The sequence below is a fragment of the Gymnoscopelus microlampas genome, assembly GCF_963454915.1.
Source record: "Gymnoscopelus microlampas genome assembly, chromosome: 11".
NCBI classification, from domain to species: domain Eukaryota; kingdom Metazoa; phylum Chordata; class Actinopteri; order Myctophiformes; family Myctophidae; genus Gymnoscopelus; species Gymnoscopelus microlampas.
In genome coordinates, this window is record NC_139948.1 from 17,515,181 (window position 1) to 17,532,273 (window position 17,093).

General features: G+C 41.4%; 1 protein-coding gene across 1 annotated transcript; it reads left to right on the top strand.

The window, feature by feature from the left end:
- The first annotated feature begins 1,132 nt into the window (after positions 1 to 1,132).
- sdr42e2 (short chain dehydrogenase/reductase family 42E, member 2) lies at positions 1,133 to 16,824 on the top strand. Its single transcript, XM_084071836.1, has 12 exons — positions 1,133 to 1,254; positions 3,281 to 3,749; positions 4,321 to 4,416; positions 4,968 to 5,025; positions 6,126 to 6,244; positions 6,881 to 6,956; positions 9,350 to 9,432; positions 10,616 to 10,753; positions 12,037 to 12,102; positions 12,193 to 12,256; positions 13,131 to 13,204; positions 16,050 to 16,824. Exons 2-12 carry the CDS (start codon positions 3,294 to 3,296, stop codon positions 16,296 to 16,298), a joined length of 1,479 nt encoding a protein of 492 aa, XP_083927962.1. The 5' UTR covers positions 1,133 to 1,254; positions 3,281 to 3,293; the 3' UTR covers positions 16,299 to 16,824.
- The last annotated feature ends 269 nt before the right edge of the window (positions 16,825 to 17,093 follow it).

Genomic DNA, 17,093 nt, shown 5'->3' on the forward strand with positions numbered 1-17,093 from the left:
GGAGGTGGCGCATCCATATTTGGATAAATGGCACACTACTATGATATTACATGAGAATTCATCTGTGAAAAGATTGTAACTCGAAACTAATGATTGCATTGAGTGTGATTGTACAATGAGTAATCAAAGTCTGTATAGGTGTTCAGTCGGACACATCACACATGTGTAGCCTAAAATAAAATATTTCACTTTATGTATTAAAATAAATAAACTCAGAGCTATACCTCGCTTGAGTCTGGTGATTTCAACAACTGTATCCTCAATATATTTCCTATACCCTCTAATATATTCTATAAAAATATATAATAGAAAATATAATATATAATATATACTAATATACTAAATGATATACTTTTAAAAGAAAACAGTTCAACCCTAGAATCTCTATTCTGAGGGGAACGTTAGCCTCGTAGATCGACTATTTTTGGCAAAGAGGTGTAAAGGGAAAAAAGAGCAGATCAAGTACAGAGCCAACGGTACATTTACTCAAGTACTGTACTTAAGTACAATTTTGAGGTATGTTTTACTTTCTTCAGTAGGCTATTTACAAATTTCAATAATTTTACATCTATCCTGTCTATCAGGAAAATATTATTCTTTTACTCTCTACAATTATATGAAAACTTTAGTTAGGCCTACATTACAAAACACACTAACCACTTCAGACCTATATATATATTTTGGCCATTTGAAAATAGCAGATCTACAAGCTCACAGTACAACGTGTTCTGAGCTTGTAGATCTGCTTTTTTCAAAATATATTTTTTAATGCATTTTGAACTTGTGAAATGGGACATTCTGCACTATGAGTACTTAATTACCTTTGGTACTTTAAGTCTATTTTGATGCTGATACTTTTGTACTTTTACTCAAGTACATTTTAATACGGGACTTCTACTTGTAACAGAGTATTTCTACATTGCAGTATTGCTACTTTTACTTAAGTAAAACATGTGAGTAGCCTACTTCTTCCATCACAGTAGAATAGCATCATCATTACGTCGGCAACGAACGTGTGCGCGCCTTCTACAATATTTACGGTAGGCGGCTAGCAGGTAAAAGCGCAGGTGACACAGCTCTGTGGTGACTACAGGTGACTGACAGACAGCTGCAGGCCAGGTGACAGTGACATGCTGCAGGGACACTTTAAAGAGGATCCACCACGGGGAGAGTGATCTATTCTGTGATCAGAGAGGGAACTAGTTGCCCAAACCTGTGGATTATAACTAAACTGAAAGAATACAACAACCAAAGGTAAGTTGATGAACATGGTTTAAAGCAGTGGTTCCCAAACGTTTTAGCTCAAGAACCCAAAAGAGAAATGTGATGTCTCCCCAGGACCCAAACTAGTGTAAATAGCAGATCTACAAGCACAGATTGGCTATTTTCACTACTTCTTAAAGATTTATTTTTTAATTTATTGAATTTCTTTGATTTTAGTTTTTTATTATGGAATTATTTAGAAAAATCATAGAATTTGTTTCAATTCATGATTTTTGTAAAATATATTTTGAAATTAAGATAATTAAAAACAAAATGTAGTATAAACAAAAACTAAAGGGATATATAGTGACCCATAGACCCCTTAACAGACGACGTCACACTGATGAGAACCAGTATGCGTGCAACCAGTATGCGCGCAATGAAACCCATTCTATCAGCTCTCGCTAGGACGCGCCTCACTAGCCAACACACAAGAGGGGGTTGGGGTGTGCTGAAACCAGCGCACCCCGAAACAACAGGTTGGAATTGATTGCGTGAAACAATCACCTGTGCGTCCAGTCTAAATGTTAGTAAACAAATAATTGGTCTATACAAATTTGTCTGCGACCCACAAATGGGTCCCGACCCACTGTTTGGGAATCAGTGGTTTAGAGTTAGGAAGAATCTGTAAATAATAGGTTATGCATTAACTCATCCTACTGTACCTTTACTCTCATCAGGTTTATCTTCCTTAAATGACATTGATTTATTTTTTACTTTACCTTTCAATAGTTGTGTAGCTTATATTTATAGCATCTCATAACATGTTGCGCTCAAGAACAGCTAGGTTTAACAAAAAAAATCTAACGGTACATTTACGTTTAATTCTGAATTCTGAGACTAGAATTCTAGTAGTTGTTCTTCATAAAACGTTACGTAGGCCTAATTTGAAGACAATTAGACAACTTTGAATATGCTAGGCCTTAATATTGAACTGTTCTAAACGTGTGATGATGTGTAGAGTATAAACAAACATCGGAAGCCACTATGAATCCATTTCACAATAATCTATCTCGGTTCTATTGAAATAAAGCGTTGCCTAATTACCCTGTGATTTAGCATAGGTTAATATAGGCAGAGTTTTGGGCTATTTATTATAGTGCAGTGAAGCGTTTTCACAAGTGTGGGAAGACCATCAACAAACAAATTAAAAGTTGTTATTTTCTGCAAGGTTAACAACGTTCGTGTCCTATTGTACTGCATTTATGTAAATAAGTGCTAGAGTTATTATTTTTTATATTTTTTAGCCTACAGTATAAGGAAATCCATGCCAGAACATTTCTCCAAAGTTGGCTACAATTAGGAATTTATTGTCAATATAAGGATGCTTTCTTTGGTTTTGGTTCATTCTAAATGTTGTATTTGTGAATTAATAGTTAATTACTTGAATAATACTACTTAATTGAGTATGAAAAAATATTTAGCTAAAATACTAATACAAAATAAATATAGACATAATCTTGAAAATCGTGATAGTGTCCCTTTAAGACCAGCTATTGCACTGTGATGAATGCACCTCCTCCTGCCTCAGCATCTATATGCAGCTGATTAGACCCGACTGCTAAACATTCTATGTTTTAACAAGGTCAAATGAGACACACACTCAAGTCCAACAATTGCTGCAAACAAGGATCTTGTATTCAGGATGACATGAGCAACGTGTTGCAGCTGACGAAGCACTAAGCGAAGCGCATTGCTCATCATGTAATCCTGAATAACAAGTGCCTTGTTTGCAACAATTTTTGGACCTGAGTGTGCGGTTACTAACGGTTACCACCACAAATATTTGTGGCTTGTTTTATCTCATATTATTTTACAGTTGCCAGCTCCTATTGTCCCACAGAAGCTACTGTACTGTGTTGTACACTCTGCTTTTTTCCCTTTTGCTAACAGTCATTGTTTGAACTTTGGTTTGTTCAAACACATTGATGGACCGCAGTTGTGCACGGTTGCTACTCCATAACCACCACGTCACCATGTCCTCTTTCGTCCTCTCTCCTTCCCATGCTCCCACCAGTTACAGACAGTGAATGGAGCTGTGTGGTCCCAGTATGAATGACATTGGAGGCTCTGTGTGTCAGGTGGAGCAGCTGCCCTGCCCCGGTGTCTCCCTATCCAACCCCGGCAGCGGTCTGTGCCGCCTGCAGGCCAACGGACACCAGTTCCACAACCTCCACACCAGTGCTCACCAGCCCTGGGTCAACCAGCCGTCCGTCGCCATGGCATCCACTCCAACCTCAGCCATCCGACACAAGGTCAACGGAGCAGTGGGGGGCTGGAGCAGTAGCCAAGACTGTGCAACCTCCAGACTGGGAGATGGGGCAGCTCTGCCACGCAGGGGCCCCGGGAAGGTGCTGGTTACGGGCGGAGGTGGGTACTTCGGCTTCAGACTGGGCAGGGCGCTGGCCAGCCAGGGAATCTCGGTGATCTTAATGGACTTGCACAAGCCACCCTGGGATATTCCAGATGGAGCCATCTTCCACCAGGTGAGGAGGGGTGATGCTGTCACTGCTGGGCTTAACTGTGGGTGTCTACTGTACATCAGCATGGGGCGGATGTGTGTCACAGTCTACTGTCAGGATTCATTGACAGCTTAACATACTATGTGGGGGTCAGGGAATAGAACACGCCTGCATTGGGAGCCCTGAGTGGGGTAGCCCAGGCAGGTGTCCTGTGGTTAATGTAGGTGATGGCTGGAAGAAGACACAGATGAGTGATCCGTCCCAGAGTGCCAGCTGTTGACTGAATGGAGACAGATTCAGGTTTCATGATTCAGGTTTCAGCTGCAGACCTCATGGTGCGCTTACCTTAATTATGCTGCCCTTCTATGGGATAATCTCTGACACAACGCACACAACATATCACTTACGCTACGTCAAAGCTCTCAGCTCATCCAAATGTTTAAATAATGTTGCGGTTGCTGCGTTTAGAATACAGTTGAGGTATTTTCTCCCCTGGCTGCTTTCAGCCTGTTTTATCACGTACCGGTAGATTGAAAGTTTAAAATGAAATCACCAACAAACCAAGTAACCCCATCTCCCCATCTCGTTCATTCAGAGTGACATCCGGGACTACGCTTCTCTTCACAAGGTTTGCGAAGGGGTGGAATGTGTTTTTCACACAGCTTCCTATGGCATGTCTGGGCCAGAACAGGTGAGTGCACATCCCTCCCCATCATCCAGTATGACTGGTTTGGAGAATATGCTACACTTTTAAACTATTTTCAGTTGATTGTTTCATTGTTAAATGCATGTTAAATCTAGAGGAATACTAATGGAATAGATGAACTAATGATGAACTTGCAACATTTACATTTTTGCTGCGCACCAACACAAGTACATACAGTAATATCTCCCAGACTTTGCTTTCTTAGGCCATACCATACCACATAATCAACTCCATACCCTACATACCATCTCATTGTAATGTTTATTGTGTGCGTGTGGGTGGAAGCAGCCAAATATCCATCATGATCAGCTGTACAATGCCATCAGACAAGTTTCTTTCTCCACGAAACCTCCTGTTCTGTACTGGATGTCTCTAAGGCTGTCATTCCAGAGAACACCTTATTCCAAATTCTTATCGATATGATCCTCCTAGCACCATAGTCACAAACTGAAGTGACATTAAACATTGGTCAATTTATCATAGACGTATAAAAATGTTGACATTTAGAAGTGATGTTTCCCTCTGTGTCTCCAAAGTTAAGGAAGGAGCAGGTTGAGTCTGTCAACGTGGGTGGGACCAACAACATTATAAATGGTACAAATACCTTGTGACACAAACATTATGATCATTCCACAGATTGTATGCTGTCAACAGTTGTTGGGTATCTCTCATACTCTGTAAGCACTGTAAATGGTTGGAGGGCATTTGGTATTCTGTGATGTGGCAATGTGTTTGTAAACACCACTAGGCACTCATTAGGTTTGTGAAAGCCTCTGCGAGTATCTATACCCAGCGGTTCTCAAAGTGGGGTCTGGAGACACCCAGGGGTCCTTGAGGGGTTTCCAGAGGCCCCCCACAATTATTTCACCGTCTAGAATGGCCCAATGAGAGAATGTAGAAAAACTATTTCATTCTCTCCACTGCAATCTCCCTATAGTACCTACAGTATAGACCTGGGGGCCTTGGCCCAATCTTTTTCTAAGCCTTTAGATGGTGGCCAGAACGCAATTAATAGCTAATTTAGGACCTGGAAAATTGGACAAACCCCTTATGTACAATAATGACTATATTGCTATAAAAGTAACATAACAGTCAGACAGTCATACTCATTTTCGAACAAGAGCTCTTTAATTTTTCAAGGTCTCTAAGGACAGAGAGAAACATAGTATTGTTTAAGGTATGTGAAAAACAGTTTTAGTATGTTGAGAGTTTTTCATCCGAAAGTCGTTGACAGTGTAACATTCAAAGAAGGTCAGTGGTAGGCTGCCTTGGCTACCACTATAGACAGTTGTAGAATTCTGTACAAAATCTCATAGAACAACACAAATCCTCTCCTATGGGGTCCCTGGCACAACGTTTCAAATGGGGATCTGCAGCCTAATATGTATCAATTTGGGCTTCCTTGACCAGAAATGGCTTGAGAACCACTGCTGTGTATCTCTCCATTGTGTCACCAAAAAAACATACGTTCCTAATTAACAAAAGATGACAAAAAAGGTCTTTCTTATATGACAGACCTATTTTTGTCATCTTTTCCAATGCATGATGTGATCTGAGACATTTTCACTTTTCATTTGCACTCTTATGACAAGCGCAAGTGTCATTCTATTTTTGTGTTTGAATTTGATTGTAGTTTTCTACCTGACGTCTTATGCCACTTGCCATTTTGCTTTGTTTACATCGTCTGCTTTCAGTGTGTAAAGAGCGGGGCATCTCTAGGCTGGTGTACACCAGTACGGTCAACGTGGTATTTGCTGGCAGGCCAATCGAGGAGGGCGATGAGGATTCTGTGCCCTATGTGCCTCTGGATATGGTGAGTATAAAGGCTTTTAACCAAAAAAAATGTTTTAAAACAAATTGGAAATGTAATGACATGCCCAAAATAGACATGCCAGTGTTAAAGTGGTTAACATCAAGACTCCTGTTTGTAAAATGAAATGGATCAATCCTCTTCTGGTGCAACCATCTACATTCCAATGGTGCTAGAGACTACCAAGGACAATTACAATAGCAAACATCAATAAACATTATGTCTGCAATCTGGATAACGTTGCTGTCGGGCAGAAACCTCTTATCTCCATATTCCAACTTTTTGTGTTTTTTCGTAAATACCCTATTTGATCACATTGCGTCACACATTAGCATCAAAAGTAGCAGATCTACAAGCTCGAAACGCGGCATGAAGCGACACGTTTGAGCTTGTCGATCTGCTACTTTTGCTATTTTTGAATTTAAATCCTGAAAAATAACACTTTTGGACATATGAGGTTTCCATCCGACAGAGACGATAAGTACTGTTATTGTGCTGCTTTAGGGATTCTGCCTTATTTACTCTGTAAAGTGTTGATTTGCTCGTACATCGCAGGATCTTGACTACTGAGCTTCAAACTGAATGAGGAGAGGAGAGTGAAGTAATTAATCTCTAACATGACGTTCATCTCTGTTCCAGCACATAGACCATTACTCCAGAACCAAAGCCGTTGCAGACCAATTGGTCCTTTCTGCCAATGGATGCTTGCTTAAAGGTGAGTCGTGATCTGTGTGTTAGGAATGTGATGATTGAAAAGACAAACACATACATACAAACACAACATTGAAAATGTGAAAGAAAGTTCTCATCAATGTTCAAGGGAAAGGGGGTTCCCGGCATGTAGAATCACCAATGTGTGTGTGTGTGTGTGTGTGTGTGTGTGTGTGTGTGTGTGTGTGTGTGTGTGTGTGTGTGTGTGTGTGTGTGTGTGTGTGTGTGTGTGTGTGTGTGTGTGTGTGTGTGTGTGTGTGTGTGTGTGTGTGTGTGTGCACGTGCGCGCATTCGTGTGTTTGTGTTTGTGTTTGTGTTTGTTCATGTGCTTGTACATGTGCCGCCCTCTGAGCTAATTGTTGCTATAGACACCAAGATGTGCACATGTGCAATCCAATCCAACTAGACATGCTGACACCAGTTTAAATTTAGAGCTGGCAGCACAATAACACTGGAGTACAGTGATCACCTGACACCAGATTGTCTCAAGCAGTCTGCAACGTGCACGCACGCACGCACGCACGCACGCACGCACGCACGCACGCACGCACACACACACACACACACACACACACACACACACACACACACACACACACACACACACACACACACACACACACACACACACACACACACACACACACACTCAAGTACTCAAGTACTCGATCTCTCTCTTCCTCCCTACCCCTTTGTCTTTCACAGACAGACACACACAAACAAACACTTGTACCTGTATCTATTCCCTAGTCCCTTATAGAAAGTACAACTGCCTGCCCAGGTGTGTGAGGGAATTCTTCACACCTCACTCTTTGGCAACTCCAGAGTTTCACCTAAAGAGCAGGTGGAAGCTTTGCATTCCGTCTCGGGGTGTAACCATATACACGGATACTGTATACAATATCACTGTCCTCTTGTTTCTTTATTCAATTAAGCTCAGAGCATGGGCTATGTCATTATATACGCATGTCTAAAGTTAATGCATCTGCTGACTGCTGCAGGAGGATGTGGTTTACATCAAGTATTAGTTACTGTCTCTGTTCAGGCTAATATATGGGTGGATTTAGAATGGGTGGTAATAGAAAGGGTGGCATTATGAAGTGCTACATGGAGCATTTGAATAATCCTTTATGTCATCGCTAGTTGGAATACATTTGAGTGCACAAATACTGTATGTGTTAGACAGATAATTAAGGAAAATAGGAAATCATAATCATTATTGGAAAAAACAGCCAAGACTTTATTCAATAGCTGCCAACCTTTAATTCCACCCCCCCCCCCCCCTTCATATTGATTGTGTTAATAGATATTACTATTATATATGCATTATCTGATATTGTACAACTATATACACAGGATGGTAAGAGCAAAGGACAGAGTAACTAGCCACACTAGTTAGGTGAATGACTTGTGCCCTGTGACCCAGCTGAATCTACTGTATATTGGGACAGAGAATCATTTATAGTCAGCAGGTCAGCAGTTCAAAGCCAAGAAACATCTTAATTGTAAACTCGTCGTGGTCTGTCGATTACTTTGATTAATAAGTAAACAATTTGAGTAATGTTTTTCTAATCTTGTCTAATATCAGACCTAATATCAGGTGATCACTGTACTCCAGTGTTATTGTGCTGCCAGCTCTAAATTTAAACTGGTGTCAGCAGGTCTAGTTGGATTGGATTGCACATGTGCACATCTTGGTGTCTATAGCAACAATTAGCTCAGAGGGCGGCACATGTACAAGCACACACACACACACGCACGCACGCACGCACGCACGCACGCACGCACGCACGCACGCATGCATGCATGCGCGCACACACACGCACACACACACACACACACACGCTGCCTAATTTTTGGAAGACGTCCACCGTTGATTTAACAATAGATACACTACCAACGTTAAACCTCTTTTCTAGAAACAATATCATTTATTAACCTGACACCGTCAAATGGAAGGAGCTTGCGACACACATTTGTTAAATCAAATGCAAATGAGATTTCCGGAGGGAGGGGGGTTTACCAGGGTAATCATTTATGGCGTTGGAAGACAGTAGAATGGAATTTGTCATTATTGTTGTTATTTTGGGCAAGTTTCCTATACATAAATAATAAATATACACAAAGACATATCACATTTTCAGCTTTCAAATCTGAACTGTCACTATATCTCCTCTCCTTGAACAATATGATATGAAAAAAGAAAATGAAAATAAGCTTTTGGACTCAACCACGTGCTTTTTCTTTTGATTATTTATGTCTGTGTTGGTACCAAAAGTGTGATGTTAAATGTTTAGTGACCTGCTGAACCATGTACTATTCCTTATGTTTGTTATTCAAAACGATCAAACAAGACACAAAAAATAAGTTAAAGTCTGGCTTCCCCTCACATCAAAGGTGGAGGTGTGTTGCGGACATGCGTCCTCCGCCCGTCTGGAATCTACGGCCCAGAGGAGAGAAGACATCTCCACAGAGTGATGGTGAGTGGCAGCCGTACCACCGTAAACAAACCAAACTCATTGACTGTTGTCTTGCTACTACGGTATCTGTTCCACACGAGACACCAGTGTCAGCCCAATTACTGTGCCCTTAGCTGGCAGCATGTGTGCCTGCCTGAAGCTCCTACATTATTGATAGGGACCTCTGTAGGTATCTCATAACGACTCTTCTGTTTTTCTCCTGGGCATACTGAGGCAGTCAGGCCACACTGTGTGTAAGGTCCTGAAGTTTGGTTGGCGTTGGTTCAGAGTTTACTGTTGGACAAAGTGGCCTGGCATATGGAGCCAGAGATTCTCATCGGATAGTCACTTGCATGCTTGCTTACTTGTGCACGCATTCACCCCCGCACAAATACGCACGCACGTGCACACGCTGCATAATTATGACAAACCATAATCCCAATTATTATTCTTAATATTGTAACCACTAATATTAATCATGATTATTGATAATGATGATTTGGTGAAATATGTAAAAAAAGAAAAACCCTGTTCTTAATGTCTGTTTTTCCTTGTGTTCATGATATCGTCGCTCTCCTTGTATGTCCAAAACCGTTCCAAAACTGCACAAAAGTAACAATAGCAGATTTATGAATCTGCTATTGTCACTTTTGTCACTCTTGTAATACTAGGGCATTAATTTAGGAAAACATTTTAAAAGTTGAAATATGGACATACAAGGTTTCTGCCTGACAGTGACGATATGTAATGACGTCTTATACAATGTTATGGTTATTAACCTCTAGTGTAATGGGGCGGAGACAAGGGCAAGGTGCAACAGCTGACCAAATAAGGTGTTTGGATTCATTGCCAAGTTTCACATTTACATACGTAATTGAGAAGCAGAAGATCATGATTTTCAATGATTTTTGATTCATTGTGTAGCCCTAACACACGCACACACTCTTTCTTTCTTTCTCTCTCTCTCTCTCTCACACACACACACACACACACACGCACGCACACACGCACGCACACACACACACACACACACACACACACACACACACACACACACACACACACACACACACACACACACACACACACACACACACACACACACACACACACACACACACACACACACACACACACACACACACACACACACACACACACACACACACACACGGACTGACTGACTTGGTTCTTCTCTCTGCAGGTGAATGTGAGGCGACGGCTGTTCAGCTTCCGTTTCGGTGACCCACAGGCCCGGATGAACTGGGTTCATGTAGACAACCTGGTGCTGGCTCACTGCCTGGCTGCCGAGGCTCTCACACCCATGAAGAGCTGTGTCTCTGTGAGTGGCCCCGCCAAACACACCACAAACCACTGCTTCTCAAACTATTTTATGTCAAGGACCCCCAAAATGATTGTATTTGTATGTATTTGGCTGCGGACTCCCCTGTCTCAAACATATTTTGTGCCAGGGATTTTTCATAAATAGCAGATATACAAGCTCATAGCGCGGCACTATGAACTTTTACACATTTTTCGACGAATGAGAGGATTATGACGTTTATCTCAAATTATTGCAATTAGACGATTATGTAATAATTGTGACAGGCCTAGTTGCAGTGGTTTAAGCAGTGTTGGGACTAATGCGTTATTGTTGTACTACTTTTTGCAATAACTACTAGTAACGTAACCAATTTCCTTTTCATTTAAACATTTAAGTGGCTGTGTTACTTTTACTTTTATGTAATAGCCGGCAACTTCAGAGGATTAAAGGTTTACACAAACGCACAGTCACACGCGCCTGCGCGCGCGCGCACACACACACACACACACACACACACACACACACACACACACACACACACACACACACACACACACACACACACACACACACACACACACACACACACACACACACACACACACACACACACACACCCTTAGGTGGAATGAGTTATTTAGACTATAATAAGACAGTCTAGGAATATGTTAATTTAGCATGTTAATAAAGTATTTAATCAATCAATTAATCAAAGTAGAAAAGTAGACAGGTCAGAGACCTGTAACTTGCAGTAAACAGTGATGAACAAGTTAACTAATCAGCGATGTAAATCAACTATGTTGTTTACATTGCATGTTTACATAATTTGTTATTGGGAAGGTATGTAGGGAAAAACACAATTGCTGGAAGGCCCACCCTCTCTATGGGGCCACTGTCTATACTGTATAAACGCCCCTGGTTGAATGCAAGTCCGAGTTTAATGTCCAATGAACTTGATCCTAGTGACAGTTTCGCCTGAACTTGTCGAGCTGTTACTACATCGAATGCAGGTGGTAATCTAAGCAATCTGATCTAGCCTAGATAACTACTAGACAAACTACTTAGGAATTCCTCAATGATTCTATCTAGGCTGTGTGTGTGTGTGTGTGTGTGTGTGTGTGTGTGTGTGTGTGTGTGTGTGTGTGTGTGTGTGTGTGTGTGTGTGTGTGTGTGTGTGTGTGTGTGTGTGTGTGTGTGTGTGTGTGTGTGTGCGTGCGTGCGTGCGTGCGTGCGTGCGTGCGTGCGTGCATGCGTATACACTATGTTAATGCTAATGTTTCGTGTCAATGTTTCTCTTACAGAGTGGGCAGGCCTATTTCATTAATGATGGAGAATCAGTGAACCTGTTTGAGTGGTTAACACCACTGGTGAGTGACCCTTTCAAATGTCACAGCAACAAGACATTCCCTGATTACAATGCATTTACCTCATACCTTACTCCTGTTTTCTAATTGCAGTTTGAAAAGCTGGGTTACAGGAGACCCTTGATCCGCCTGCCTGTGTCATTGGTCTATTCAGCAGGTAGACTCTCGTACTCGCGTACTTTCCCTTTGTAGTATCACTAGAGTCACTTGTTTTTAAATGGTGACTATACTCTATAGTTTATGATCTCTATATGACTTCTGTGTTGTTTATGTTAAAGGAGAACTTCCCCATTTGTATTGATGTGCAGTCATTACTCATAGTTAGTGTAGTCAATTCAAGCGATACAATCCTCACTGTGCGCTATATTGAATGAAATGTTGGAATTCTCCTGCTCAGAGCCTTTCTGGGAGTATCTACAGCAGTTAGAAAAAGAGGTTGCGCTTCAACAGGGATTTCTCAGTGGAGTGCTAAACCGCAAATCCAGTATCCAAAATATGAAAAAGGCAGCACATCCCAAACTTCAAGTCAATACATTTCCACTTGTTCATATTGTCAGATACTAAAAGAAACTCTGACGAAGGCTCTTGGCCGAAACGCGTAAGCGTTGAAGTTTGTTTTTTGTGTGTGCCAAATAAACACGTGTAAATGTCAGTATTTTGTTCTCTATTGACTTTAGGATGAGCTACCTTTTTCATATTTTGGATAAGTACATGCAGTACATACAGTGCCAGTATACATTGTGCATAAAGTTATTTGTATTTGAAGGAGATTGAACATCCAAATTTTTGTGAGTTAGTCAGGTTACATCCTTTATGTTCATTCCATGGTCCACACTTTCATCACGCAGTGATGTCAGAATATATTTTTGTTATGGCACTGGGAATTAGACTGCTACAGCTCTCTATAGCAATACAGAACACATTGGCAACTATTGGGGAGGTTATAGACATACCACCCCTATGACCAATACGGGTACATGGAATAAGTCTGAAAGTTGGCTAATATGCTGTTTTTTCTCTCTTATTTACAGCAATCCTCATTGAATATTTGCACATCGTCTTGAGACCCATCGTAGAACTCCCTATCATCTTCACCAGAAATGAGGTAAACACACCTTGTCCATCTATCTTAAAACTCTTCCACACATTTCAGAGCATTAGAACAGTAGCTTTCCATAATCAACCAGACTTGCTATCAAACCCATAATGTTCGAGAAACAGTTTTCTTATGAATTCCGAATATTTCATTTGGCATAGAAAGAGTCTCTCTCTCTCTCATTACAGAACGTGGTGGCATCATTAAAGAAATATACTGTAGGGTGGCAGGGGTAGGCAAGTAAGTTTAGCCTCTGGCCAATTATTTTTCTAAGCCGTTAGATGGTGGGGCAGAACACAATCAATGGCTAATTTAGGACCTGGAAAATGCGACAAACCACCTTATATTATACAGTACAATAATCACTATATTACTATAAAATACTACTGATAGAAATGTGAGTGGAATCAAATGTTACAGGTGGATACAGAAATGCCTTGTAATCATTTTGTTCTAGCCCCATACAGTACTTGAATGTGGCAAAAGGTTTCAAATCAACATTTTATCTGGAGACAGACAGTCACACTCCTTTTCAGACAAGAGCTCTTTCACGTTTCAAGGTCTCAGAGAGAAACAATGTATTTTTTAAGGCATGTGAAACCCAGTTTTGGTTTGTTTTTCATCAAAAGTCTAAAGAGGAAAGTGGAATGTGTTCATCCTACCTGGTTTGATCAATGCAAACCATTGTCCATATCCATCCTATGTGGGACTGTCAGTCAGATATCGTAAATTATTTACAAAAACATTTGCCGGGCCAGATATTATTATTGCTGGCGGGCCAGTTCTGGTCCACGGGCCGCCTGTTGCCTAGAGTACCACTACTGTTTGGTACTGTGCTTGGGGTTGTGTAGGTAGGGAATTGCGTGGGTGTGCAGTGTGTGCGTGTGTGTGATGGGATGGGGATGGGGGTCTTGGGTTACCTGCTCCCTGATGATTAGAGTCTTGTCTAAGTCTCACAGGGGCCCTCAACAGTGAAGACAGACTTCATTAGGGCGTGTATTTTCCTAACACTACCCCAGCCACTGCTCGCTCCATCTGATGCGATCTGTTTATGCATGAATCAATTATGGATCATTCCTAATCAAAATGAACCTTTAATGGTTTCACAAATGATGACAAATCAGCAGTTGACAAAGGTTCCTTTGTCTGATATCTCAAATTCGATCAGCTATGTGTCTGGTGGACAGTAGGTCAGTGGGATGCCAATTTGCCTAAATGACTGTACAAGTTCATTCAAGAGGTCGAGGGCTGGTTACAGTCATTCTGTCTGCCATAATACTGGAGTGGCTTTAACAGCCAAGAGCTGGCACAACCATGATGAGTAATGTCTTCATGAATGTGTGATGAGAAACCAATGCGTGAACCCAGAGCTCATTCAGTCAGATGACTGCTGGCTAGGCCGGGGATTGATGATTGCTCTGTGAATAAAACATAAACTAGCGTGTGTCAGGATATAGGAAGTTCAAGATAAAGGTTACAGGAAGTGACCTCAGTGCACACAGCCACTGATAATGTGATATGATAGCTGCTGTTAGCCCGTCTCTAAATGGTTCAGACTGTGAAGTGGAACCATCACTGATCAGCTCTAATACAACAGCAGAGATCAGAGGGCTACCTGATGTTCCAAAATGAAGAATAAGCTTTGAAACCGTTTTAGAATAACAAAAATCAGTCAAAAAAAGAAAATTGCAACTAAACTATCCAAGCACCCTAGCACCAATAACACATCATTGTATTAGTGACTATAGACTAGACTAGACTATACTGTAGCCCTTTTTATTTTCCAAATCTAGGTGGGTAATTGCTGTGGGAGTAAATGGCTTATATTAATCAACTATCATGGGTGAAGTCTGGAATATGGGTTGAGGGGAATGGATCAGGTTTAACAGTATATGAACCCATCTGTACCTACCTCACCACCTGCCACTGTAAAGACAATTATGTGGTGGAACTGTGGCTCAGTGGTTAGCACGGTTTCCTCACAGTGACAAGACACTAGGTTTGAACCCTACTGGGCTCTTTCTGTGTGGAGTTTGCATGTTCTCTCAGTGTTCATGTAGGTTTCCTCCCATATCAAAAGACATGAATGTTAAAGACAAGACATACTCCAAGAGCTGGACCTGGTCCAAATGCAGGGCACAAATTTCCCCATGGGGATCAATAAAGTATAACATAACACAGATTATGAATATCCTGTCGACTAACTTGAGCTGACAATAAAATAGATTCCTCCTCAACATATGAAACTATGCTGTGTTGTGTTGAAAGCTGTTAAGGAAATGATACAGAACATAGACAAACACGATTCATGGAACCCTCAAGAGGCTTACGTGTACAAGAAATCTATAAGCATGGAAGTGGTGTCAAACAGATGCTAGAGAAATGTGTTCAGAGACAAAAGAGTGACACTGGAACATGTTGGGGAACTTTAAACGAAAAATAAGTAAAAGCATATACATTCAAAGGCAGCACTGAAGTTTGCGTTCTTTGAGATAGAGATTCCTGTGTGCGTATGTCTTGGATTATGTCAAGGAGCGCGGTCTCCATCCATCGCTATGGATACTTTCCATGCTGACACCTTATCCCCAGGCAGGCAGTAAGAAGATACAGAGGCAAGAGACATCATCAGTATCAGGCCTCAGGTGGCACCGTGTTAAACGAAGTTTCCCCAACTGAGGTTAATCTAAAACATTAACCTCACTCTCTGACCTTTAGCTTCTCCCAGCCTCCTGATAGGGCTGAACACCTTTAAACACTGCCTTTATCTAACTGTGGTGTGTATAGGTGATCGCTACAGGAAGCCCTGGCGATGACAGGCCGCGTCTAATAGAAGTATCTTCTCTACATTTTCTAGGTGAGGAACATAGCGGTGAGCCACACCTTCAAGATTGACAAGGCACGTCGAGAGTTGGGCTTCTGTCCACAGCACTACACCCTGGCAGACTCTGTGGAACAGTACCTGAAGTCTGGACCACCACGCTCAGGATCAGCTCCCCTGGGCCGGTCCCGGCCCACATCCTGGAACCAGCCTCTACTAATGCTTGTGGTGCTGGGACTCTGCCTGATGCTGTTACTGCTGTGCTCCCGTCTCTGGCAGTACTAGCCAGTCTAGTGCGACATGAATGTAATTCTGCCTGATTTGAACAAGAATCAATGAATGATTGCATACAAAATCGCACATGTATAAAGTTTCACAGAATACACAACAAAAGCCAACAAAGTGTTGATTTAACTCTGAGTGTGTAAAAATGTGTAATCATTTTTTTTTACATAGTCAGAGACAGTTTATCAAAAGAGAAGCATGCAACCCCATACTGCAAACACCAAACGTTTATCAGAGGTGTTGGTGTTTGTGGTACGGCGTTGTATGGAGTCTCTATTTTTATGCATTTGTATTTTTTCACCTCCTTTTGCACCAATATGTTCGGTGGGCAAATTTCATTTTTCCTATATACTCAGAGCTAAATTAACTCTCAAGAGTTTTTGCAGATCAACTGTACTGTATATCTGCCAGATCATGTTATCAATGCAATCTTTGTTCATTCAAAGATATAGATGATCCTGGTCCATAATCAGCAAATCTTACTGGGATGCCAATGGCAATTACCTGACAAGAGCTTGAGCTTCCTGAGGCAAAGCAAATAGAGAATCTAAATTCTCACATCCATGTGACTTAGTCTATTTTTGGTGCATTATGTAGGGGTGTGCATGCCTGTGTGTGTGTGAGAGAGAGAGAGAGAGAGAGAGAGAGAGAGAGAGAGAGAGAGAGAGAGAGAGAGAGAGAGAGTCTCTGTGAGAAGTAACTGGCTCCTGAAAAGTATTATAATATCCTGTTAATGTACTGGATTTCTATACAGCTTTAAGTTGATTTGATTTCATCAGACTGGAGAGAAATTGT

Bases quoted from the DNA above. Each gene is read 5' to 3' on its own strand.
- sdr42e2 (XM_084071836.1), top strand. From the start codon at position 3,294: ATGGAGCTGTGTGGTCCCAGTATGAATGACATTGGAGGCTCTGTGTGT. The intron at 6,957-9,349 runs GTGAGTCGTGAT...CTCACATCAAAG, and splicing joins CAATGGATGCTTGCTTAAAG to GTGGAGGTGTGTTGCGGACA. The intron at 9,433-10,615 runs GTGAGTGGCAGC...TTCTCTCTGCAG, and splicing joins GACATCTCCACAGAGTGATG to GTGAATGTGAGGCGACGGCT.